We start from the raw sequence: 27,946 nt of genomic DNA, 5'->3' as shown, positions 1-27,946 counted from the left end.
GGAAACTTTGTAAATTTTAGTGAAGCTTTTAAATGCTTTTAAAGTGAAGCAAAAACTTTTTAAAGAGATTTTTGGATTTGAGATTGACATTCTTTTTTTGCAGAAATTTTACCGCTGTTTTGCTTTTATTTCGTTGATTACAGTAAACGGTAAATATTTTAATATTAGATACATTAGTTCGAATATTCCGGAGTTACTCTTGTTTGAATCGATTTCATTGCAGCTTGAGAACTTTTTTTTTTACTGTTGTGACTATATTGTTTAAAAAAATTTTCGTTTTTTTTATTCTGTTTCTGCTGCATTCGTTTTAACTTTGGTTGTTTTGGTTAATTTGATTTCTTTAATGAAATTTCAGAATGACAGACTAAAACTAAACAAAACAAACTAATATATTTTTTTGTTAAGCAGCTTAACTGTTTTTATTTTTATTTTGACCTTTGAGTCCGTAAATTATTTGTGTTACAAATTCGGCCTGCAAATTTTTTTTCCGTGTTTTGATTATTAGAGTTAGACAATAAAAAAACAATTCAGATCTCTAAGTTTAAAAAACGAGTTTTCAAATTTTTTGTTAGTCAATAGTTTTCTGACTGTTTGTATGCCTTTCGCACTATGTATTATCTCTGTCAATATTTTGCAGTTTTTATTTTCTTGTCATTGAATCTCATTAATGAGAAGTAATATTAGTCTTTATAACAACATATATATATATATATATATATATATATATATATATATATGTATGTATGTATATATATATATATATATATATATATATATATATATACTAGGAGTACGACCATCGAGTCAGAAGTTTACCCTTCGCACAACCCTACTCTCTAGTATAATATATATATATATATATATATATATATATATATATATATATGTTTATATATATATATATATATATATATATATATATATTTATATATATATTGTACTGAAGTACAAGTTAGTTCTTATATTTAAATATGGACAACAATTGAGAAAATAAAAAAATGGAAATTGAGAAGTAAGAGTTCAAGTTATTAACTAACTTGCAAATTTTTAGATATAATTCTAAAATCAATCATTATAACACTGCTCAATTTCAACAACCTTCAACTTAATAATAAGTTGATCTTAACACTTCCGTTGATTTCTCGACCCGAGTCAAACTGACTAAAAATCTAACATTAAGTTAGCAATTTCCAAATAATTAAAAACATATTAATTGTCGATTATATTAGTTTTTGTAAATCTTATATAAATTGTTGAACTACATTATGTAGCCAAATTTTCTTATTTAGATCATTAGATACTTTTATGAGACTTATCAGGCTTAGAAAGATAGCATATACTAGGAGTACAACATATATGTTGGTTTTCGCGTGTCTCTAGTTTTCTTGTTCTTTTAGTGAAATTTTATTTGTCTCGTTAAAGACAAGACTATCTGGCTTTCTATGAAACCGTAAATGATTGTTTGAGGTGCAAAAAATGTTTCTTATATTAAAATTGTATGTGTTCAAAAATGTCTATTGTTTTTGAATTTTGCCTCAATTTTGTCATTTAATGATTTTGAATTGTACGTTTGTTCCACTAAAGAGCGCTTCCAAATGCTTTTTTAGTGAAATCAAGTCGCACTCTGTTTTTGGTTTAGTTTTCTGCGAAAGTTTTAGAGTTACATTTTTTTGAAACTTGCCTTCATTTTTTGGTGTTTTCTGGCCTTTTGAATTTTGTTTTTGTGCCTAACTTCACTCAAAAAACAACCCTTGAAGATTTCAGTCACTTTGAAAGTGCTTCGTAATATCCAAACAGTTTTCCTTTTCTTTTCGTAATTCTTGCCTTCTATGTTTTGCTTACTATCAATGGCTGACATTACCGTGAACAAAATGAAAGTTGAGCACTAGCTTTTTCAGATTGCTATTTGGGACGGGTTATCGTATCTTTTTCTAATCTCTTTTTCGATTATTTGCGGCCACCCGATCACGGTAGTTTTTTGTTCTCAGGTTAACCATTCTGATCGGTTCAGTAAAGTTCAGTGCTATCATGGTTTTCAAACCAAATCAGTTTTCAGGTTTCGAGTTTTCAGTCGGGACAGTTCAATTGTTTTCTGATCAGTGTTCAAATATTCTGATTTATTCATACATTTTGCCTTTGAAGAAAACATCTAGCCGCTTTTGTTCTTATAATTGAATAGAATTCCTTATCATTTGTAAACATGTATATTTGTCTGCTCTGTTGATACATTTAGTTATGAAGTATTACCAGCACTGAAAGGTATAAAAATTAACCAACCATACATTTATTCAACGTTTTTACTGGTATGCCTAACCGCCGAAATTCCAAATATTATAGGTGCTTTCTTATTAAAAAATAAACAAATAAAAACTGCGTAACAATAGATTTTCATCTAGGTCTAGACAAGTTGCAAGAGCGTTGTCTAGCTTTTCAGACAATTTTTTGTTAGCAATGATTTATCGAAATTTTTACAACGCAATGATTTCTCTGATATTTGTCGTTATTCTCGGTATTGTCAATACTAGAGCAATGTTTGGGTTCAAGATTCGGTGGATCAACTAGATTTGGCTTCGTTCACCAGGAAATCGTCTTTGTTTTTGTAACGTTTTGTTAGGCTTGTTTTCTGTGACGGATAAATCTCTTTACTGATGTTAAATTATGCATTCTGCTACTTGAACAGCATTTTGTTCATGTTTTGCTGTTGGTAAATTCTGAAGCCACTTCTTGTTTTCAGCGCAGATAATATATAACTGAACAGTTTGGCTGTTCTTGAGAAGGAAGAGTGTTTTTGGAACAGCCTTTTGGTCAATAATCAATTATATATCACATAATACGATATTTGATATCATAAACGCCGCATTAGCTATCTGAATCATTCATCTGTTCGCTTCTTTCTTTTCACTACGTTTGATCGTTTTCCAGGCTGTCAGTTATTTATAAAACTACAATTACATTATGCTTATTTTTGGTGAAATCAGTCAATTTTTACGATATGACTTTGCCGCTTTGAGCTCAAATTGTATTTCGGCGCGAAACTTCTAAAAGTTAAAATTGTTAACATTCGTTTCTGCGCATTATAATGTGGACGCCAAAACGTGTGTTGAAGCGACCTCTCACCAGTAATATAACTGCTAGCCGAAAGGTTGATTATAGCTTTATCTTTTTTGTACTGTAATACGGAGCTTTTGTATTCAAAAACTGGTGTCTCTTAAATGTTGAAAGTGAAGGTTAACTGTATTAGAACGAATTTCAAGTATCAATAAAAATATTTCATGCTGTCAATTTTCAATGGATCCAGTTATTCAGCAGACAAAACTTAGTCGACTAAGTTTACTTAGGCTAATCAGAGATGTCGTCATTTAAATACCCCGACATGATAGGCTAATAAGTTGGGCAACAGCGCATTCCTGGAAGACACCAGAAAACTGCTGTAGAACATATGCAGTGAACTATTTTCATGCATAATATAGTTTGGTGTTCCGTTATAGTTCAACCAATCCCCATTTACCCAAACCAGCCGACCTAAGGGGCTGCCAGGGCTACCCCCACTCCCACCAGATGAAAGCCGACAGCCGAGTGAGTTGTACGAGGCAGTTCTCAAATATGCCGAGCATCCACCACTCATGGACTTCACGTCGTGGACTCTGGCCTCTCCTTATAAGGAAATTGACAAGCATAGAGGTCCGAGCAATGCTATTGCCAATAACTTCACTCCTCAAGGTAGGTGAACGAATTAATGTAATAAATGCAGACTGGAGAAGAAATCAAACGATATTATCATCCTGATATTCACCAGAAAAAAAGGATATATTTTTAAAATATGAAAATATTTTAATTTACGGAAATCGAACGCCTTCAGTGATGGTGCTCATCGAAAACACTCAAAGAGACCTGCCTAAATTTAAAGGTCTTTTCATGCCACGATTTTTCAAGCATGAAAAATCCAATGGTGCTCGCACTAAATAAATTAGTAATTATAGAAAAATCTTGCTATATACGATCTTCATTGTGAAACGTTTCAAACCATAAACGATAACATTGACGCGTGCATCCGGTTTTTAAACTCAGAAAATGGTATTTGGAGACGCCTTTTCTTCGACTTGAGCGTTCGATTTAATTGGTCACTTGATGTTTTAGCCTCCGATTTCCAGCTTAAGAGGATGAGCAAGAGTGCAAAATTGGCCAAGCGACCCCGGCAGGATCCCAACCTGCCATCTCTCACTGGCGCCCCCAAGCCCCCAAGTGGCATCAAGGGAGGGACACAACTTCCCCCTGTTCAGAGAAAGACTCCATCACCAAGAGAAACTGCTCCAGTTGTAAGATCCTATTTTCAGTGAACCATATTTGTAGCACAAGAATTCGAAATCGTGCGAAATTAAGCGAGCAGACAATTATGTACTTTTAGCCTATTTTCGAAAAGGAGGCTTGTTAATGTGCGTTCGCACATGATGTTCCGATCCCACCCATCCACGTTTTGATTTAATAGTCTACCAAATGAGTCTCAAAAACTCACATATTTTCAACAAACAATTAGGTGAAAAAATAATGCGGGATTAGAGCCGATGAGATTTGCCATCAAAGAGAGTACTAGTACTGGACAAGAGACACAAAAACAAATAATAACAAACAATAATTACGACCAAAAGTCAATGACTTTGTTTAAAAAACAGAAAATAACAAAATGACAAATAAATCAGATAAAACCCGATCTAAACAAATGAACCTGTACTTCATTAGATGTTCATTGGATGAGATATGAGACCTCTCGATAATGCGACTCGCTGACAGGCCGACAAAGAAGAGCAAAAAGGACAGAAATAAACAAATACAATTTTCTTTTTGAAAACAACCAATTTCAAATTGATTGAAACCACTTCACATCTACTTGGCTCATTTGGAAGGCTGTTTTACCTCATAGGAAGCAATTGGGACTATTTATCAGGAATATGTCGGGTGACTGCAAAAGTAACTTCAAAAACGAAACAAAAAACGATTGAATTTATCAAGAGGACGGTGCAGCAACTGTTGAAACCACAGGCTTTTCATGGAGAATATTAAACACCGTTAGTTTTGCACTCTTTCAACGCCGATTGGGCCACCCCATTAGTGTGAAAATGTAGAAAGGAAAAAACTAAGAATGAGCAGATATCCAAAAATCACACTTTCTCATGAAATTGCGTAGTACCAAAGCCAGGAAACCATTAGTTTAAAATAAACTTTTATAAAGATTGGATCTTGCGTTACTGGAACGAGGATACGACCTGTCGTTACAGAGACCATGCTACGAAATTGAAAGAAATAATGTAAAAGTGACAAAGTTCAAAAATCCTATAATTTTTTTTAACAAAATTTTTTCAAAGTTCAAACAAACCATAAGGTTTCAACTTAAAACAAAAACAGATCAATTTGCAACTGCTAAAGAATCCAGTTGTACTTGTTTTATTGAGTTAATCATAGGATGACAAAGAACAGCGAATACGGACAGAACTCCAATTTTCACAAATAATTTATTTTAGCCATATTGCTGAAGCCATTATAAATATAATATAATAAAATCCATCGAAATTTGTCAGCTGCCGAAAGTGATTAAATGATTTGTTTTGGTCATTTTTTGATTTTAACTAGATCTTCTACGTCAGGAGTCTGTGTGGAAAAGACCACAAGAAAAAGCTCTATAGATGTCGTTCAAAATATAACCAACAGCAGAGGTATTGTTTGGAGCTCTACAAAATTGATGAGCTCTGTAAATAATAAGACTTAGTTACGCAGTGACGAAAAAGAGAAAATGTGAAAAACAAAAATGTTTTTTTTAAAAAAAATTAATTGGAAGCCTTTGATACCGTTAGCTATAAACTGAAATTAGGAAAGATTCAGTCAAACAATCGTGAAAGCAATCAAGGGCTTGGATTGTCATAAATATGGCGAACGAAAAAGAACGAAATTTGGAGGCAAAAAAAATCCTAATAAGTTTTAGGAGAGCACGGATGCGCAGTCGTTAAAACATTAGGCTTTTCATTGAAATTTTCAAACAAGTTTTTTTGCGCATTCCTTCATTACCAGTTGGAACTATTTTTATTTTGATAAGTTGAAAAGAGAACAAATTACTACCCCAAATACATTAAATATGCAGAAGTTACGAGGTTTAAAGTTATGTTCTAAAAAAATTGAACCTCATTCAAACTTTTAACTCTAATCCGAAACAGTAAATAGATTGATTTAAACATCTATAGAAGCAAATAGGGCTTTTGATCGACAGCAATATGCCGTACGAAAATGGAAAGAAACACAATTACAGGCAATGACAAAAATCCAATAAGTTTTGTGAGGGAACATCTTAGCAGTAGTTAAAGCTATCAGCTATTCGCGGAAATCATTGAAAACGTTTATTTTGCTCATTCTTTCAATGCCAATTCCAGCTATATTTAATATGATTAGTTTAAAGGAATAACTAACTACCTCAAATACAGGAAAATATGCAAAAATTTACAAAACTTCCAAGAAATTTTGTGGTAAGAAAGCCAAAAAAAACTTTACTTGGATTTAAAACCACTATAAAGAGTATTTTTCCTTCACTTGGAATGAGTTTTGCACTGTATAATTTGAGACTAAGCTACATGTGTGCAGAAATCAATTTAAAAATAACAATATAACAAAATAACTTCACCAGCATTCTCTTAAAACAAATGTATTCAAAGTCATAAGAGGCATTGGATAACAACTGAAGTCATTTTATAGGCTCACAAGCAGCTCTTTAAGAACCCAATTGATTGTTTAATTAATAAAAAGTAGTCTTGAGGCTGCAGAAAGGTTGACAAATGATTCCAAAACGAAAAGAAATCATTTAAATATTACCAATATACATTGTAAAAGCCTTAAAAACTATGAGCCTTTCTCTGAAAACAAACTAGGTTTTCAATTGGCCCTTTTTTGCTGTAGATAGGATTTGTCATTGATTGGGCCTTAATTTGAAATAATTCCTGTCGATAATCAAAACTGCAAGAAAAATTTTGAAAAAGATTGCGCCCTAATATAATCCAAATAATTATTGATAGTAAGAATCCACGACGAGTTCAAATCTAGCCCTGACGTTTCTCAGCGTCCATTTCTTAAAAAAATAATTGTTCCATATATTTGCAAAATAGATCAAATAGCAACTGAAATAATTCAATAAACCACTAATAGATCTTGCCTTTTGTATAATTATTAGATTTTTTTTAAAACCGGCAAAAAATTTATTCCAGAAAACTCCTTTAGGAAGCAAATGTAATGCTTATTCTTTTGGAGTTTTCAACGAGTGTGGCAGCAGATGTTTGGTTTCGGTTTCCTCTAAATTTAAACGAAGTAGGAAACAAAAGCCTATTTGGAGCCTTTTTTTACTTAAAAATCGTGAAATTCGCAAAATTTAGCGGAAATATTAACCGAAAACTCGGATAAGAAAAATTGGCGAGCGTTCACTACCCTTTACCTTAAAATAAATATCATTTTTTAAAAATATTAACAAGTTTTAGCAAAATTGACTAAAATTTACCCAAAAATTACGGAATATGTGAATAAAAACAACGGAATTCACTTTGGTTTTCTCAAAAGTTTAAACCTCGATGTCTCCCTGTAAAAAAAACGAAAATCAAAAATTTCTTTTTAAGTCCATATTCTACCCAGAATGATCTTTCTAATGATACCAGTCTCAACTCTCTGCGATGAATATATAAATCGGCCAAAATTGTCTGAACAAAAAAACTCATTTTAAAATAAAGTTCCTCCCCCCACAAGTGAGTCGGAGTAATTATGATTATTTTTAAATCTTCGTTTCCAGGAGGATTAAGCATTGGTTCTATGAAAATCGGCCACTCCGCACAATTAGATTTGGATGCCTAGCGGTTAACACGTGCTTTGAAAACGATCAGTTTTGCCTATTTCACTGAGAGTTTCCAAACATTTGGAGCGAAAATGGCTCTATCCTAGCAACCAAACTTGGAAGATAAAGTTAGGCCTTTTTAAGGTGGCGTACAGTGTAAGATTCTGAATTTTAATTACGCAGCCTATCACGCAAAAACAATAGGTTCCAGATCTCTACTGATTTAATGCAACAAATTAATAAGCATCAGAGAACATGCTCTTGAACTTTCAACTAAACAACAAAAACTTTACTAAGTCTAACACAAGCACCTACCAGCTTAGATCTAACTATTTAAAGATGTTTTTTTCAGGTCCCTAAGTATAGCAATTACAGCTAGTACTGAAAATCAACTAATAAAACTGTTATTATTCCTCAGCAAAATAACAGTCTGGTGGACGACAGTAACAATAAATCCTTCTCTCGCTCGATCAGTCAGGCAATCCCTGCCACATATTTTTAATTCGGTTTCAGTGACTATTCAAAGCCTCGCGCTCATCGCTCAAGCGAAACAACTCAGGGACATTCGGGGACGCATAACTATTACCAGGCGCCTCGATCTTCGATTTCTGCTAAACTATGCTAGGAAAAGGCTTGTAATTCGCTCACTGTTAGAACTTTCTGCGCTGCGTTTGTATTGCGAGCCAATTTTAATAAGAGCCGAGCAAAAAATTGTTTGTGCAGACAAAATAACTGTCAATGCGGCACAAGGATTTTAGTTTTCCTAACTGCTTTTGGTTGGTATGTTTACATTCCGTAATGCTAGTGCTGTAATGTCATGAAGTATTAAATACCAATTCGTTCTTATCATTTGTCAGTCAAGATGGCCGGATTTCTTGGGACAATTTTTTGTCCCGAGAAAAATGAATTGCAGGGTTTTTTTTTTACATAGAGTGGGGGTACGGGTGGTTTTGGGCCTGATAAGGTTTTGCGTCGGGCCCTAGATACACACTATGCTAGGTGGTGTTCATAGAATGAGCGTTTCCGGGGTTATCTCCAAAAAGTATCAGTGCACCCTCAAGTGTTAATAGTTAACCTCCCTGTAATGTTGCCACTGCCCATTCCGGTATGCATTTAGCTTATGGGTTCAGCGGGTCGACGTCAATCCCACTTTGGTTCCAGAAATCTGGCTTCGCACAATGGGGCGATTTTAAGCCCCAACTTGTAAAACTGGTCAGTTTTGACCAAAGATCGGGGATTTTATCAAAATGTAATTTCTTTCAGTTATAATGATCGGTGACAACGGCCGGATTGTAGCCAGCTTCTGTTCAATACAGAATCGAGTTGATATAGATCTCTGTAAAAATTGAAGTCGGTAATTCGCTGTAATTGGTTCATCAACTTCAGTTTCGTAGCAATTTCTTTTCCCTTCTTCGTTTTAAGCATCATGTTAGGGAGGATTTTGGATACGTTTTTTCAAACTGTAAAAGAGATAGAAAGAGGTGTTTTGATTCATCCACAGCGACCTTCATATTAGAATTCTTTTCAACATAACAATTCAATCACGAGAATTTTTGTTAATGCAGTGTATGATACCAAAACATATGATAACACTATGCACCAGGGTGCAGCCAATATTCAGTTAGAGCTTTCCAGTTTGTTCAATCTTCAGAAGAATGGCAGAGAAATTTAAGAGGTCGAGTTAAAACGTTTCTTAATTATTTTGCTCTATGTTTCTTTTTACATTGATTACATAGCCGAATCAGCTTGATTGCTTGGTTCCCTGTCTGTAGTTTATTTGCTAGGCAGTTAATGTTGTTTCTTTCTTTGCCTTATTCTCAGTTCGCCTCAAAGTTATTTTCACGTTTAAGCTCTGAATTGCTGTGGTTTGCGCTCCTTACAATTTGACATACAGTTTCAAAATTAAAATCTTTTTCGTTCAAATTTTGGATTTTCCACAAACGTCTAAGTGCGACAGAATTCAATCATAAAGACTTCATTTGAAAGAAATAATGATCAGAACCTTGGTTATTAGCATTTTGTCATAATCATGGCGAAAATAATCGACACTGGAATTTGCTGCTTTCAAACTAGCTAGAGCGTTAGCGACGTAAAGTGAGTTAACGGCGCGGTTGTATAGAACTCATTTGAGATTGTACTTTTTGGCATCAGAGATTTTTGTCACACCGCAAAATCCAAATTGATTTACCATTCAATTTTTTTTCTTCAGAATATTTGAATGCTGTCTAGCTTGTCTACCGTATCGGAAAAATACAAAATCGATTATCAAAATTCATCGGTGGAGATCTTTCTCCCACTTCGTTCATTGATTTTTTTCCTGCTTGGATACGCTGAGTTTCTTTGTCTTCTTTCTTAGTTACATTGGTTTCACTAAAATGGAGATTTTTAAATCTTTTTCCATTGCGGGGGTAGTTTGGGAAAACCCTCTCTTAAGTCTTGGTCAAATACTTGGTTTCACCTTTCCTTGGATTTGTTCCTCCAGTCATTTTTCTTGGTTCTTTGCTTCTGTTTTGTTTTCTTGATTATCTTTGTTCTTGGGTTATCATTTGGAAGTCGTATGGCGCTTGCGCATGCGATTGTTGCGTTCTGTCCACTTTGTGTTGCAATTGGTGGCAGGTTACTAACGAGGAGAAGAGCTTCGTTTCATGTCGTCTTCAGGTTGAGAGTGATGACTCTACATGCAAAACCCTGGGCTTGGCTGGTACTAGTTTCTCTATGTTCGTCTTAGACAGGGGTGCAAGGTTGCACTAGCGTGGTCTACAATCGATCGTCTTGTCGCTATATACGTTTGTCTTAGTTGCTGCCTTCGGTATCCCCACGACGTATTATTTAGTTTGGCTAGTGCTCTAGCTCTCGGTTTGTCTTTGTTGACTGTGATTTGCGTTTGTTTGGTTAAGATTAGTTGTCTGCCGTAGGTGATGCCCAAGAATTTTGGGTATTTGTCGTATTTTATTATGTTCTTTCTTTTTAAATTCTTGGTGTGCATGTTGCTTCCTTAGTTGCAGTTGTGAAGAAGCTGGTGGTTGTCTTCAATACCGAAATCTTCATTTTGTTCTCCGAGCTCGACTCATCAACACTCTTCAATGTTTTCTGCATCTCCTTCTAGGCTTCTTCAACCGTTGAATTTGTTGTATACAGGGCGACATCATCAGCGAATAAGCTGGCATAGATAATTGTTTCCAGATCCATAGTTATGTCATTGATATATACAATAAATAGCAATGGACTTAAAACCGACCGTTGCTCCTTGAGGTTCTTTTACTGGTTTTCTCGTTAACGGTCATGAACTCAAAATGGTTTCTCATCCAGCTTTGTATCCATCGTACAATATGGTTTGGGATCTGTAGTCGATCAATGTAGCGCGGCTTCTCTGCTTTTTTTCGTGTGGAAACCATGGATAATGGTTTTCGAAAGGCGATAAGCTGGTCTTCGGTGCTTCTTCTGGCTCTCAGGCCCCCTTGTGCTTGATTCAATAGATTCTTGGTTTCTAGGCAGTGCCGAAATCTATTGGTTACCTTTCTTTGCAACTACTTTCCGATGACAGGTTATTTATCTGCAGCTGCTCACAGCCTCCGGATTCTTATTCTTCCTAAGTGTGGATTCTATATCTCAAGTCTCAAGTATTGCGGTGTTTTCCTACTCTTTCAAGACGCATTGAACATGTGCAGTATGCTCTTCAGAGCTTCTGTTCCCACACGGTGGATCAGTCTTGGGTGTACATGGTCTGGACCTTCAGCTTTGTTTCCAATAATTCTGCGTGGAGTGGTGATTAGTTCTTGCACGTTGAACGGCTCGGTGTATTCAGTGATTGGCTGCCGTTTTCTAAGTTGTTGTTCCAGCTTCCTCTTGATGCGTTTTTTTAGTTGGCATTTGCTGATGTTTCTTAGTAATGAATGAAGGCATTATGCTTTTTTTAATGTCTGTCGTCCTTGTAGTTCTATTGTATGCAAATACATTTTCGTACTTCTTGGTTGCTCCTCCTTCTAGACTCTTCATTAGTTGCTACAAAGCTTTGCCGTCCTGTGATTTAAAGATTTTCTCAGCCTCTTTGTAGGTTTTTTCGTTGTTGTACAGATTCATGTTGAGTTAATGTAGTTTTAATGTTTTGAACTTTTCTTTGATCATCCATATGTTAGGTTTTTGTCCGATTTTCTTGGTTGCTATAGTCCTGGTTGCGGCTTCTAGGATTTTGGAGACTATGCATCGTTAAAAGTCTGCTATATTCTCTCTTGGTAATTCTCTGATTCGTTCGTCCAAGGAATCCCGTAAGAACCACCAGTCTGCGTTGTTTGACTCCCAGGTCTGTTGTCCTTTGTCTCTATGAGCCTGGTTGACTTTAGCACTTAGTTCGGTTGTAATTGGCATCTGGTCCGAATTTAATGCCTCGTGCTTCTACCATTCGCACCATATTTCCATTTTTTGTATGACACAATGAAATATCAGGCGTACTCTTGATGCCGGTGGTTCATTCTCTGCTTGTAGAGCTTCCGTCAGTCAGTATCTTTGCTGCTCCTTCCTGGATGGATTCCGCTATCTCAATTCCTCTATCGATTTCTATGCTTTTAAACCACAGTTGGTGTGCGTTCAGGTCTCCTACAATTAGTTCATTCTTCCTGTGGTGCAGCCGAAGTTCTAATTGTTCCAATGAGCTAATGGAGTGTGGCCTTGCTGGAGGATAAAGGTCTGTTAAAATTATTGGTTTTTGGTTCGTTAGCACTTTAAAGTCCACTAGTCCACTACTTCCAAGTGGAGAAAGCATAAGAATAAACTCAATAGAAATTTCATAACCAGATAGCGCTAGTTAAGTCAGATAATTTAGTTCAAGTTAGACAAGTTAATTAGGTGTTTGAAATAAGCGTTCTTTCGTAAAGTAATATTGTTTTGAAGGCGCCAGAGGGGGTAGTTGAGTGATATCTCTTAAACAAACAAATTGATGAACAAATGCATATTGAGCTGTCGATATATTTTGTTTACTTAGCAAAGTTGAATTTCTGGATCAGGCCAAAGTCGAAATGAGGGATTTAAATTTAGATGAAAACTAGAGAGCGATGATTTGAAGTGAACTAGATATTTTGATCAAAATTGGAATTTCAATTTGAACCAAATTAAAGTGTCATTTAGAATTTGCAAAATAATGGGCATTCCCAAACCTGTTACCCTCAACTTTTTAAGTTATATTTGTCATTGGACTCTGAAAATCTGTGGGGATGTTCCCCTGATGATTGTCCATATATGATAGGGATGCGCGGCAGGTTACAACTTTTTGATCTGAGTTATTTAAGTAGAGTTTTGTTGATTTAGAGTAAATAAAAAGGCAATTTATCAGTTTTTCGAAATACCACCAAGCGGATGTTTTCCGCCCCCCCGCATGGAGGTTATATTAAGCGGACGTTTACCAAATTTTATTGGCAAGTACACCCAATGGTCCTCTCAGGCTGGTATACCTTTCGGGCCAATCCGATCACCCAACTCCGAGTTATTAGCACCGGAAGTGGTGTAATTTGAAGTTTTTCGATAATTTGAGCAAAAAAAATGACTGTTCGAGTATGATACAAGGGTAACTAAGGGTTGCAATGGGTATTAAGTCTAGAGTAATGTAGCAGATGATCATGGGAAGGGTTTAGTAAGTTTTGGGAGAAATTTATTAGCGTTTTGAAATAAGAATAGGCAGTTTTCACTAAAAATAGTTAACACTGAAATTGAAATAGTAATTTCTCTAAAAGTTGAAGTCGGATTGACCTGAAATTTGGGGGATAGACTAATTTGGGTACGGGAAATCCAATTTTGAGGTCGGATTTGACCCCACACCAACCTGCACGGAACTAGCGCACGCCGCTGCTGCGGAACGTAAAATTTGAATTGCTCGTGAAGTATTGGTAGTAGCCCTATGATTTTTGGAGGGTTAGTGTAACTTTTTAAGGGCTTTCGATTGGTGATATTTTCATTCCCAAATACCGACCAGAATGTCGGTGCTTCGGGACGACCCGAGTGCCGAAAACCGGAAATTGGCCTTTTTGAGCCGCCAAATGACTTTGAAATGGTATTAATATGATAACCTGTGACAAAAAATAACCACCCCGGTCAATTTTGACGAACTCGGATTTTTCGGGTTTCAGCACCCACGAATCGTTAAAAAATTTCAAATTGCAAACGACTCGCAATGGCTGATCCGTTGGTCATGAAACTTGGCACGCAAGTTGGTGGCACCCTATAGTTACTAGAAAACTTTACCCGAAGACGTTTTGACGACTACTTCGCAAGTTATAAAGTTTTGAAATTTGGGGTCATCTGGGAGGTCGATGAAAAGTGTGCGCGGTCATTGCTCGTGTTCTATTAAGAGTTAGATGATAAAAATTGGTGGGTAGGTGTAACTATGGTAGGACTTTCCGCGCCAGTGGTTATTTTTTTTACCAAAGTGACCCTTCATCCTTGACGAATGACCCCTGATTGACCCCTAGAGGTGAAATTTTGGGCTTTTACGAACATTAGACTTTTCGGCGGTTTTTAACTGGGGAATTGCATGAAATAGTTTCAAAATTGGAAATTACAAATGGTCTTTGCTTTAGGGTTGAGTTTAATTATTTATTCAACACTTGATTTTTGACAGGTATTGATTGCAGCTAGTTAATTTGATAGCGGAAATAGAGGTATAAGAAATTTTAAGAGCAACGTTCAATCTTTACTAAGCAAACACTGATTGACATATCAAGTGCATGTATGAGATAACGTGAAATGGATTTGTTTACATAAGAGTCCAAAGGTCGTGTACTTAAGATAAGGAGAAAGTTGAACAATGGTTGCTAGCAGTTGAATGACAGACCCTAGTTTGATATTGGGTTGTTTGCATAGCAAACAAAGCCCTCATACAGAATATAATAAATTTGAAGTTAAAGTTGCAATGTTTACTTAAGAGATTAAGGTTTGTTTGCTTAAGATAAGAGTGTATTGGTTGAGTATATATTGAAGTGACACGGAAATTTGAGAGAGAGAGGCAGACTTTGGAGATTTTGGGAGAACTTCAGAAGTTTGGTTTCGAACAAGCGAGAGAAGGTAGTTGGTTTAGTGAGACTAAAGTTTGAAGGAATTGTAATCGCAAGACCAGCTGGGATACTATGAGCATTTTTGGTTTAGTTCAATTTGGGAAAGTGAACCACGGATATTGGTAATATTATTTTAATTAATATTATAAATTGTCTTGAATTTGTCTTTTCCATTGATCTGCAAGTAATTCTCTTACCTTTGTTATCCATATAACTAGAATTGATTTTACGAGCCCCATTGTGAATTAACTTATTTCAAGGCAATCTAATTTGCAACAGCATACAAGAGTGGAAGAGGGGAAATTGCAGAGTAACAAAGTAACGCTTGCTTCACCAATTCAAAAACTTTGGTTTATTTTATTTGATCGTTCTTCTGGGCGACAGATCCCCCTCACTGTTGGCCTAGTTAGAAATTCAGAAGACGACATTGGCGCTCCTGGGTGGGCTTCGTTTCTTTCTTACTTTTTGCTGTGGGTTATTTTCTGATTATTTGAAGTTCGTGCGATATTTTTCGTCGGAGAAACTGCTGAGAGCACACCGAAAGTTGACTTACATTTGTGATTTGGTTACCAATAGTTTGATTATGTTTGGTTATCAGTTGGTGAATCGTTTTCCTTCACCAGGGTACGAAGTTTGGGAAGATTGGCGTGAACATTATTTGAGCACTGGCATGAAGCTGGGATGGACGGAAGAAGAGATGATGAAGTGGTTGCCTACAAAATTGTGCGGGTGGGCCTTGAATGCAGTAAGTGATTTACCAAGAGGTTATTGGCGGTCGACTCTAGAGAAGCAAGCATGGACACTGACCGAGACGCTGTATCAGTTTGACATACGATTGTCTGACAACCCAAATTTTTACGAGCGAAGCTACAATTTGTTGTTAGAGGAAAAGCGGGAAGTAGAGTGGAATTCAGTGAAACCAGTGATACTGCAGATCAGAGAACGCGACAGCAGTGTTCTCAAAGGCAGGTGATTGATACAAGAAGTAGCGTTGGCATTTCTTTAATTGATCAATTTCGGCAACCTGGCAGAAGTTCTGAAGGTTTTGGCATTGGGTCTACCTGTGGTTTGTCAAGAAGAGGAGCATTCGGTAAAGATCTGTCTGGAGAAGTGGAAGATACGAGAATTGCTGAGAGTGGCAGTAGAACAAGAATTCCAGGTTACAGCGATGAAGTGCAAACTGGACCTGAGGTAGAGTTTACGGAGGAAGTTTGTGATCAAACAAATCAGGAAATTTCTAGAGCAGCGCTAAGCGAATATGAAAACAGTGGATTCAGAAATATTCCGACAGAAGAAAAAGTCATTGAGCGGAGAGTTGAGTCTTGTGGACCAGATGAGCATCATGCTATAGAAAAGGAATGTGTGCTGTCACCAGAGTCTGGGGAGCTCAGCGATGAACAATCGGATGATGACATTTGTTTGAAGATGTTTCGGATACAGATTTTTCGGATGTAGTAGAACTTGATGTCGACGATTCGAGAAGCGAGACAAATTTTGCCGCGAGTTTGAACTCAGTAGCATGCGACAACGTAACTGCAATAGCGAGCGATTTTGGCAGTGGCGTCAAAGCTAGCAGAAACGATATGTTGGGAGCCTGGGCCTTGATGGAGTTAAAGAAAGGAGGTATAGACCTGAAGTTCTGAAATGCAACAAACGAGGCTGATGAGACACAAATGTGTACAACTGAGTGCACTGTGGACACTTTGGAGAATCGGACAAGTTCAGGGGGAACTGATCGGCAGTTGCTATCTGAAACACAGAAGGGTCAAAACGATAAGGCGGCAGTTGACCGAAGTAATTTTGCACAGTTGGGAAAGGAGTTGGAGGAATGGGTGCAATCGCAATTGAATGAAAGTCAGCTTAATGGTAGTGTTTTGGTCAAACCAACGGATGGGCGTCAAGGGGACAGTGCTGGAGTTGACAGAACAGGGAAATGCGATCAGAAGTCAAAGGCTACAGTGTTGCACAATTGGGTTCATGATGATCAACAGCCTAGGATGGAGGACTCTAGCGGGTTTTCGATGGAAGTTGAGCAAAAAGTGGAGAGAAGGATTGCATCGCGATTTCCGGAGATTGCAAAGCTGTTGCTGGAAAAACGATCGTTAAATCGGAAAGAGAAGTGGAGCCGTTTGGAAGCATCTGGACAGCAGTCATGGCAGGATTACAGGAGAAATGGTAGCTACAGTGGAAGAAGAGTTGGTCATCCACTCAAGCATCAGAGGAAGAAGGTTTTCGTGTATAGGTGAACGAGTGTATGATGAGAGGGACTTTGACAGCTAAGTTATTGAAGCCTTTTTACCCAATTGTTGTCTACATTGTTTTTATCCATTTTATCAGGACAATTTGATCAAGCACTATAGCCGTAAGGAAATTTTTTTTTCAAAATAAGATGATTTAGTGAAATGTTGATTTGGTAGATCTATTTTTAGATTTGATTTTTTAGTGATTTTGGGGTTCCCTGGGTAGATGTATGTCAAAGGCAATAGTGTTTGGTCAAAAATCGATGTTGATGAAATAGGTAGGATATGTTGAAATGTGAAAATGCAGGAGTGTGTTCCAATCTGATTTAATCAGCCGCTATTCAAATTTTGTTGCAGTAAGTTTATATTGACCCGGAGCTAAACATAAGTGGTTCACTTCACTAGATCGACTATTGTTAAAGTACGTAGGAGTATGTTAATCGGGTCACAGGATAAGGCTTTGCAATTATTCGGGAGAATAATAATCTAGGAGGGAGGAGTGTAGAAAGCATAAGAATAAACTCAATAGAAATTTCATAACCAGATAGCGCTAGTTAAGTCAGATAATTTAGTTCAAGTTAGACAAGTTAATTAGGTGTTTGAAATAAGCGTTCTTTCGTAAAGTATTATTGTTTTGAAGGCGCCAGAGAGGGTAGTTGAGTGATATCTCTTAAACAAACAAATTGATGAACAAATGCATATTGAGCTGTCGATATATTTTGTTTACTTAGCAAAGTTGAATTTCTGCATCAGGCCAAAGTCGAAATGAGGGATTTAAATTTAGATGAAAACTAGAGAGCGATGATTTGAAGTGAACTAGATATTTTGATCAAAATTGGAATTTCAATTTGAACCAAATTAAAGTGTCATTTAGAATTTGCAAAGTAATGGGCATTCCCAAACCTGTTACCCTCAACTTTTTAAGTTATATTTGTCATTGGACTCTGAAAATCTGTGGGGATGTTCCCCTGATGATTGTCCATATATGATAGGGATGCGCGGCAGGTTACAACTTTTTGATCTGAGTTATTTAAGTAGAGTTTTGTTGATTTAGAGTAAATAAAAAGGCAATTTATCAGTTTTTCGAAATACCACCAAGCGGATGTTTTCCGCCCCCCCGCATGGAGGTTATATTAAGCGGACGTTTACCAAATTTTATTGGCAAGTACACCCAATGGTCCTCTCAGGCTGGTATACCTTTCGGGCCAATCCGATCACCCAACTCCGAGTTATTAGCACCGGAAGTGGTGTAATTTGAAGTTTTTCGATAATTTGAGCAAAAAAAATGACTGTTCGAGTATGATACAAGGGTAACTAAGGGTTGCAATGGGTATTAAGTCTAGAGTAATGTAGCAGATGATCATGGGAAGGGTTTAGTAAGTTTTGGGAGAAATTTATTAGCATTTTGAAATAAGAATAGGCAGTTTTCACTAAAAATAGTTAACACTGAAATTGAAATAGTAATTTCTCTAAAAGTTGAAGTCGGATTGACCTGAAATTTGGGGGATAGACTAATTTGGGTACGGGAAATCCGATTTTGAGGTCGGATTTGACCCCACACCAACCTGCACGGAACTAGCGCACGCCGCTGCTGCGGAACGTAAAATTTGAATTGCTCGTGAAGTATTGGTAGTAGCCCTATGATTTTTGGAGGGTTAGTGTAACTTTTTAAGGGCTTTCGATTGGTGATATTTTCATTTCCAAATACCGACCAGAATGTCGGTGCTTCGGGACTACCCGAGTGCCGAAAACCGGAAATTGGCCTTTTTGAGCCGCCGAATGACTTTGAAATGGTATTAATATGATAACCTGAGACAGTTAGTGACAAAAAATAACCACCCCGGTCAATTTTGACGAACTCTGATTTTTCGGGTTTCGGCACCCACGAATCGTTAAAAAATTTCAAATTGCAAACGACTCGCAATGGCTGATCCGTTGGTCATGAAACTTGGCACGCAAATTGGTGGCACCCTATAATTACTAGAAAACTTTACCCGAAGACGTTTTGACCACTACTTCGCAAGTTATAAAGTTTCGAAATTTGGGGTCATCCGCGAGGTCGATGAAAAGTGTGAGCGGTCATTGGTCGTGTTCTATTAAGAGTTAGATGATAAAAATTGGTGGGTAGGTGTAACTATGGTAGGACTTTCCGCGCCAATGGTTATTTTTTACCAAAGTGACCCTTCATCCTTGACGAATGACCCCTGATTGACCCCTAGAGGTGAAATTTTGGGCTTTTACGAACATTAGACTTTTCGGCGGTTTTTAACTGGGGAATTGCATGAAATAGTTTCAAAATTGGAAATTACAATTGGTCTTTGCTTTAGGGTTGAGTTTAGTTATTTATTCAACACTTGATTTTTGACAGGTATTGATTGCAGCTAGTTAATTTGATAGCGGAAATAGAGGTATAAGAACTTTTCAGAGCAACGTTCAATCTTTACTAAGCAAACACTGATTGACATATCAAGTGCATGTATGAGATAACGTGGAGTGGATTTGTTTACATAAGAGTCCAAAGGTCGTGTACTTAAGATAAGGAGAAAGTTGAACAATGGTTGCTAGCAGTTGAATGACAGACCATAGTTTGATATTGGGTTGTTTGCATAGCAAACAAAGCCCTCCTACAGAATATAATAAATTTGAAGTTAAAGTTGCAATGTTTACTTAAGAGATTAAGGTTTGTTTGCTTAAGATAAGAGTGTATTGGTTGAGTATAAATTGAAGTGACACGGAAATTTGAGAGAGAGACAGAGAGGCAGACTTTGGAGATTTTGGGAGAACTTCAGAAGTTTGGTTTCGAACAAGCGAGAGAAGGTAGTTGGTTTAGTGGGACTAAACTTTAAAGGAATTGTAATCGCAAGACCAGCTGGGATACTATGAGCGTTTTTGGTTTAGTTCATTTTGGGAAAGTGAACCACGGATATTGGTAATATTATTTTAATTAATATTATAAATTGTCTTGAATTTGTCTTTTCCATTGATGTGCAAGTAATTCTCTTACCTTTGTTATCCATATAACTAGAATTGTTATTACGAGCGCCATTGTGAGTTAACTTATTTCAAGGCAATCTTATTTGCAACAGCATACAAGAGTGGAAGAGGGGAAGTGGAAGAGGGGAAATTGCAGAGTAACAAAGTAACGCTTGCTTCACCAATTCAAAACCTTTGGTTTATTTTATTTGATCGTTCTTCTGGGCGACAGATCCCCCTCACTGTTGGCCTAGTTAGAAATTCAGAAGACGACACCAAGGCTTGGTTACCTTGGTTAGCTTCGCAGGGAATTTCTTGGTAAGTTATTCCTTCTCTCACTACTGTCATGATCCCTCCTTGAGCCGTGAGCCGTGAAGTTTCCCGCAGTCGACATTTACTGATGGTATTGTAAGTCGGAATTGACAATGGTTTATCCAGAAGGATTCTCTTGGTTTCTTGGATACAGGCAATGTCGATTTTGTTTCTTGTTTGCAATTAATTGCTGTAAACTTTATGTGAACTTCTTCTGAGCGGGTCCGGTGATCCGTTGCAAGTGTCACATGTCCACTCCTGGATAAACCGCTTGTTCTATCGTTGTTGGCGACTGACTTTGGCACATTCGAGGTGGAATGTTTTCTTACAGTTGGTGCAGTGGATTCTTTTGTGGGTGTTTCTGAAGGTCTGTGTGCCTTTTTCGCATCTTGTGGCTTCTCTATTCGTGCATCTGTAGCAGACGAGAGAAGCATCTTCCTGTGTTTTTCTTGCTTGGTCCAGGCTAAGCCCACTATACGTTCGTTTGTGATGTGGTGCGGTGTTTTACAGGACCTGCTTTGGATGTGATTCTCTTGGACTCTTTCCTTGCACCACCCGCGCACAACCTGACTTGGGATGGACATCTCGGACCCTAGCGATCTTCATTGCTTGGTAATCTGTTGATTCTCGAATAGATTGGGCTTGATGTTTTCCGTAAAACACCAACTCGACATCCCTGGCTGGGTGTCTGTTGCTTTTGATGATGTAATTTCCCGTTTCTAGTCCGTTTGGAGCCGTTCCCACTCTGTAGTTGACAGTTTGGGGAGTGTGGGGCTTCGGCTGGTTGGGTTTTTTTTTGTTCTGGTTCCTCCTTCATAGCCCTACCCGGGACCACACGCACATTGAGATGAAATTAGTTGCTGCTGTCAACCTGTGGTGGCACTTGGACCGGTGTTGACTCCACTCATCCACATTTTTGGTTTATTTGTCTACCTAATTGTGGAGAGATAGAAAAGTTTCAAAAATTTAAATATTGTTCAAAAGTTATTTTTGTATGAATAAAAAAGTGCTTCCAACTCAAGTCACGTAGTATAGTTATTAATGCCACATTGGAGAGCCGTTTTTAGTACCTGCCATTATTAAGACTACGAGACAAGACAAACAAAAAATCAAATATCAGCTGCAAAGGTTATTTACTCATTTTTTTTAAAAAAAAATACCAGATAAAAAGTCAAAACAGCGTCAATTAAAAAGTAAAGCCAAGAAATCATTTTTTACTTTAGTAGGACCGATCCTCGAGGAGAATTTTTTTGCAAACTAATAATTTCAAATAATTGAAACCATTAGATATCAATTGAAATCTTTAAATAGGTTTAAACTCATTCATACCTCCATATAAAGATATTGTAACCTGTTGTCATCCATAATATGTTGCTTTTAGAGCTGCTTTGCTGGTCTTATTAGAGTTTTCATTACGTTCTTGTGTGATGAGTTGGTCTGATTGTAGTTCCCATTTCTTGGTTAAAATTGATTTCTGTATGTTTCATGTGAACTTCTTGGGTACCGTTAGATATCAATTTAATTCTTGAAATAGGTTTAAACTCATTCATACGTCCATATAAAGATATTGAGACCTGTTTTCCTCCAGAATATGCCAAACGTCAACGAAAACGACAATTTTAGCCAAAAATTTAAATAATTATGCAAGAAAACGGATTCGAATCAGTAAATATATGCCAAACACCACAAAAAAGAACGACAAATACAGACAAAATCAAAAATTAAATTAAAGTTTTGAGAAAACCGGTGTCGAAGCCTTTAAAACAAGCAATGCACTGACAACATTACAGATGTTCAAATGTGTCTTTTCTCACTGCCAGTAATGCGATATGAGATCTGTATTTAATGAGAGTGGGTAATAAGTAGGCCAGAAGAACAGCAGAGCGCAAAGCTAAAAATTATGTCTCTGTTTTTTAAAATGTGAATACAAAGTCATGAAGTACTTAAGCTATCAACTGGAATTACTGGATACATTTTGTTGTTCATCCATGCGAAGCCGCTAAGACCTGCAATTATCCAGATTTTAAAGTAAAGACAGAACGAAAAAATTCCATTAAATTCTTCTAGAAGATGGTGTTGAAGCCGTTAAAAGCATAATCCATTCACTTAATTGTGCATCCTTCTCCTTGTGTTTTCTTTTCAAACACCAACAGTGTAACAAATTACTAAAAAAAGCTCAAAAAGGGAGTTGTCCAAAAATCTGGATTTTTTTGTGAAACCTAATATTAAAGCCAAAAAACCATTACTTAATAGGTTAAACCGCAATATTTTTTAAAGTTTAATCCATTAAAGAGATGACGCGACCCGTTTTTCTGACTTTAATTGCAATTTGATCAAAAACGAGAAAAATGTGTCAAAGCTCAGTAATCCATCGTTTATATTGAAAGTAAGCATTTATAAAAGTAAAAAGGATCATAAGCTTTCAACCAAAAAACAAGATTGGTTTCCATGATTCTCTTTAGTAAGCCGAAGCTAATTAGACCTGTCATTAATAGGCCACGATTGGAATTGTACTCTTCAATTAACATGGAAAAGCAAAAATTTATTTAAAAAGACATCGACTGATTTCAATGTGAATTTTTGAACTGTTAAAAAACAGCTATGAGCACAGAAGTAGCCTTGTTTTTACAGTTCCTCGATTAGAAACAAGGAATTGTTCCGAATTTGATGGATATGGATAATTTGATAAAAGAAATTCAATTTATCATGATAAATGATGCATTCTTGTTAATTATAGAAAATAGCAGAAAAATCGGCAGAGTTTTTTTTATTTAAGAACACCCTCAGAGTTGAAGTACCATTAGAGTTATGTACTGTTTTTGAGTTTTGATAAACATTGTATATAGGTTGTCTAGGCTGTTATTATTTAGTCTGATTCCATCAGTATTTCAATTGTGTAATCAAAATTGACATGCAGACTAAATTAGAATACTTTTTGAAACTTTTAGATCCATGATTCTCTTTTGTAAACTGAAGCTAATTAGACTTGTCATTATTCAGCCACGATTAGAAATGTTCTACTCTTTAATTAACATGGAAAAGCAAAAATTTATTTAAAAAAACAGCGACTGATTTCAATCCGAATTTTTTGGACTCTTAAAAAACAGCTATGAGGACAGCCTTGTTTTTACTGCTCCTCGATTAGAAACAAGGAATTGTTCCGAATAAGATGGATATGGATAATTTGATAAAAAAGAAATTAAATTTATCATAATAAATTAGCATAATAAATTATAATAATAATTTATGCATTTTTGTTAATTATATAAATTAGCAGAAAAACCGGCAGAGTTTTTTTTTAAGAACACCCTGAGAGTTTTTACTTAAGAGCAACCTCAAAGGAAGACCATGTAAAACCAGCCCTCTTTGGAGTTTACAAAACTTATGTCAGTAATTTTAGGTTCGTTATTCCGGTAAAAATAAACAGCTGACTAAAGAGGCTTATTTCCTGCAGTTTGACGAAAAAAGCTGAATTTTGAAAATATTAGCAAAAATGTTGGCCAAAAGTTTTGATCAAACAGTTAAACAACACTTCTATGTTTAGAGGTAAAACCAGCAGCACTATTATTAGCAATTTGTAACGTTTTTTTTTAAGAAAAATTGGCAAAAATTGCTTAAAAATATGGAAACTATGAACAAAAGCAACGAAAATCAGTCAAATGTTCACAAAAGTTTAGACCTCGATAACTCCATGGAAAATATCGAAATTCGAAAAACTCTTTTTATATATTTGACATTGGATCGGTTGTCTAATCATTCCATTCACAACCCTGCACAGTGAATTTATTGATCGGCCGAAATTGACTGAACAAAAAAAACCCATTTTAGTATATAGTTCCTCCCCCGCTAATGTTGGTAGGAACAGCTAGTGCTCTGCTAAGTCTTCGGTTAGATTTCAGGTTTGAGCGTGGCCCATCTTTTTGTCAGTCAGCCGTTTGCCTTCTGATCTTTACTGAACTAACATCAAAAAATACTAAGTCAAATGGAAAGTCTCCTGCTGGTGAAATTTATTGGGGCCTCACAATAATACCGATTTCAATTTGTTTTTTTTTGTACTTGTACTTTCTGTCAACTTTGATTTGAAAATTGGAATGTAAAGAATTTTTCTAAAAATTTTCAATCGCCACCTCGTTATACGGATCTAATCCCATATTGAATTTCCTGAAAGAAATTGGAAGCATACAAGACCCTAAAAGCCAAGAAAAAGCACGAGTTAACAATATCACTGCACAGATTGTCAATATTCCAACTTTAGATTATCTATCATTTTGTGTACCCTTTTAGTGTACTCCTTTTGACGGCAAAGTCATTGAAGTACCATTAGAGTTATGTACTGTTTTTGAGTACTGATAAACATTGTATATAGGTGGTCTAAGCTGTTATTATTTGGTCTGATGCCATCAGTATTTCAATTGTGTAATCAAAATTGACATGCAGACTAAATTAGAATACTTTTTAAAACTTTTAGAGGAGTTTTTGAGGTCAATTTGTATCTTTGATTCTCTTTCTGTTTCAATCCTATTTTGTCACGGGGGGAAAGGCGGTGTTTTTTGACAATCTACTGAGTACGTTTTATGGGGTGGAACACTCCCTGTGCGAAGCCAAGCCAATCTTAATGCTCCTTGTTTATTTAGGATTACCCACCAAGTTATGCGTACCAGAGAGATGACCGACCTCTCTCACCTTTTGAGCAGCTTAATCTCATCGTGGAAAACGAAGACAGAGTGGACAAGTTGCAACCCAAACCACAAACTCAGGACTTGCAGAGGTAGACAGTTACGTATATACCCTGAATTTAAAATGTTGATCGTTTGCGCCGTATTTAAATTTTGAATACAGTATTTTCGATGCTGAATTTGAGCTGTGATTTAAATATTGAAAAAATTTCTGCGCTTGATGTGACTTCAAGTAATTCAAAAATTAAAGTATTTACCGACTGAATATCGAGTTATAACTTTTTTTAGTTGTTTAGGTAATAATAATCGAAATCATAGTTGGAGCAAAGTAGTCCTAGAATAACTAAAACGTTTTAGCTTGTCAAGCTTGTCAAAATTCTTCCCTGTCAAGTCAAAATTTTTCTGTCAATGCTGACGATGTCAGACTACCCAGAGTGAGTTTTTTTTGTATCTTTAGATACGAGTACTATGTGAAAAATGGCATTCGAACAGACATGATAGCCCCAAGAGGTGAAAACGAGTGGGAAGAAATTGAGGCACTGATTCCGGAGGCGTTTCTTCACGCTCCCAATTTACAGGAACTAAATGAAGACTTGCACGCAGAAGTTGACGAGGATTACCAAATGAGCATCCGAACTGCCATCGGTCATCATCTCTTGATTGTCATTCCAACGCCCCCTTACTTTAAAAAAGCTAATGCTTATTGAACACAAATGAACAGGAGTGAACCATTGGCCGGATTCTGAACTTAATAATAAGAAGAACAATACTTCATCTAATGCAATTAATTTTGGCGATGTTTTTTGAGTTGTGATTGAATCTTTTAACTATTGTTTTGTATCATTGTGTTAAGTTGGCCGATTGATATTCGCTTATTTCAAAAGACATACTGATAATGTTAACGTTGGTTGTTCTATGTTAATTGTCGTCTTGGTAGCTTGTTGAAAGTGTTGTTCTTTTAGTGGACTACATCTTGTTGGACCAATCAGAGCGCACTCGACTGAACATCAAGGCCACTCAGAGGCAATTCCCTAAAAGGACATACAGGGCACCAGTGCCATGGCACCACACCTACTCCTATCAAAAGGTATGCACAATGCACTAAAGCTAGATCCCTTTCGAACATCCCTATAGGTTAAATAAATATAATTATTTAATGTTTTCACATTGGAACTGTTTTTTCTCTCTCTAGATCATGAAACTTCATAAGCGATATTTTACACCTTTTAGATGGCACGTATAAGCTGTAATTTATAACAATGGACTACAAATTTGGATGGTCCCATCTCCTATTAGGCGATGCAAACGATTATTGTTGCAAAATCTATCATTCAATTGTCACACATGACGATGAATACAATAACTTTGTTCACGGGGAAAACAAACAGTTCCCCTACATATACTGTACACGCTACACAACGTTATTAAAAATTTACTGTGCTAATTTCGTGCGGCTTTCAAACACAAGCCTTGATTGCGATTAATTCGATATGAATGGATGGGCTCGTTTTTCAGGAGTACTGTGATGAACATGTGCACAACATCAATGAAATGATGTTGCTAGTTCAAGAGTTGTGGCATCAGAAGTACAGCAAAGTGAGATTTGTCAGAATAGAGGACATTAGGACAAGTGAGTTGCCTCTTGTGCCGGAGGAGTTTGCCAACATTATCCAGCAACAATGCGAGGATGCACAGAATGTCTTGTCCAAACGGTGAGTGAATAGTGTATTATCATCTTTAAAATGCTCTGCTATTAAAAATGCTAGAGCCAAAAAAGTTGCAACATTTTTTTTCCTTACAACGAAAGTTTATTATTCCATTGTTTTACTAGGGTAAGAATTAGAAAATTTTTTGTCAACTTTTGATTAAGATTTTGTTACTTTCCCAAGTAGAATAGTTAGGGTCAAATTGAAATTGAATATTTAGGGTCCAAAATGATTGAAATATTGAGCAACAAGAAGTAAAACTACTTTGGATTAGCTTGCTATTCGATTGATACGTGGACCTTGCAACAAGCCTAAACACCTGCATATGGGCTCGTGAGATGGCTTTGTCCGTCGGTGAACGGAGGTGTAAATAGATTAATTCGCCAATTATTCCAGGTGGCTCCCCGAATTAGCAGAACTATTTCTCAAGAACAAATCCAAGTGGGTTCATTTGGCACCCGCACGAGAGTCAGATTCGCGCCAATTGATCAGGGAATTCTTCGACACTGTGGGAACCCTAATGAGTAGGCAGTTACGAGAGTGTGTCACCAACTCACTCTCAGACTTCATTCAGTTCCTCGAAGAACATAAGGTGAAAGAATTTTCCTCGGCTGCTCGCACTTATGTAACATTTATTTTTATCACTCTGATCTCAATATTCCGTCTGCTAAGTGAGGAGTGAACTAAGCCCCCACTTTTGTCTCTCACATCCTACTTTTAGTCTCGATCCTCTGTTTTCGGTCTGAAACCTGATCTTGACTATTAGGATTTTCTAACGCGGCCAAATTAAAAGAGCCAGGTTTAATATGGAAAACGGCTATGGATAGGTCGACGATGAATGTTAATTGGAACTTAGTTAAATGGCCAGTCGTCTAAGATCTAAGGTAAACTGACGGTGGAAAGAAATTCACGGCACATCTTTCTACTTTAGGCCGGAAACAGTTACGAAGGCGAATACCCCGAGATTACCTTCAATCTCATCCCTGTGATGAAGGTCAAGCTGCTGATTGATGAACCCAAAATTGTGATTGAGCCCACCTTCCGAGATGTTAAGGAACTCATTCATCAGAGTCTTATTGGTCGGTTGTTTTTTTTATTCGAGTGTAGTTCGTTTCCGGCTATGAACGGCTGGGCGAATAATGAA

General features: G+C 36.6%; 1 protein-coding gene across 3 annotated transcripts in view; it reads left to right on the top strand.

Moving 5' to 3' along the window:
* The window catches only part of LOC142342798 (dynein axonemal heavy chain 3-like), a 160,143-nt gene that overhangs the window by 8,663 nt on the left and 123,534 nt on the right, over positions 1 to 27,946 (top strand). For 2 of the 3 annotated variants that reach the window (XM_075394375.1, XM_075394374.1), the window contains exons 2-9: positions 3,489 to 3,720; positions 4,138 to 4,316; positions 25,055 to 25,188; positions 25,554 to 25,741; positions 26,059 to 26,183; positions 26,612 to 26,808; positions 27,199 to 27,394; positions 27,734 to 27,881. In XM_075394375.1, coding sequence (XP_075250490.1) covers positions 3,489 to 3,720; positions 4,138 to 4,316; positions 25,055 to 25,188; positions 25,554 to 25,741; positions 26,059 to 26,183; positions 26,612 to 26,808; positions 27,199 to 27,394; positions 27,734 to 27,881 — 1,399 coding nt within the window. Of the gene's footprint in view, positions 1 to 3,010; positions 3,143 to 3,488; positions 3,721 to 4,137; positions 4,317 to 25,054; positions 25,189 to 25,553; positions 25,742 to 26,058; positions 26,184 to 26,611; positions 26,809 to 27,198; positions 27,395 to 27,733; positions 27,882 to 27,946 lie in introns of those variants that run through there. The other variant, XM_075394376.1, reaches the window with a different exon arrangement.

Source organism: Convolutriloba macropyga, chromosome 7 (genome assembly GCF_964194025.1).
Source record: "Convolutriloba macropyga chromosome 7, txConMacr16.3, whole genome shotgun sequence".
Taxonomy (NCBI): Eukaryota; Metazoa; Xenacoelomorpha; order Acoela; family Convolutidae; genus Convolutriloba; species Convolutriloba macropyga.
The sequence above is the reverse complement of the archived record's forward strand: the minus strand, read 5'-3'. Positions and strand labels throughout refer to the sequence as shown.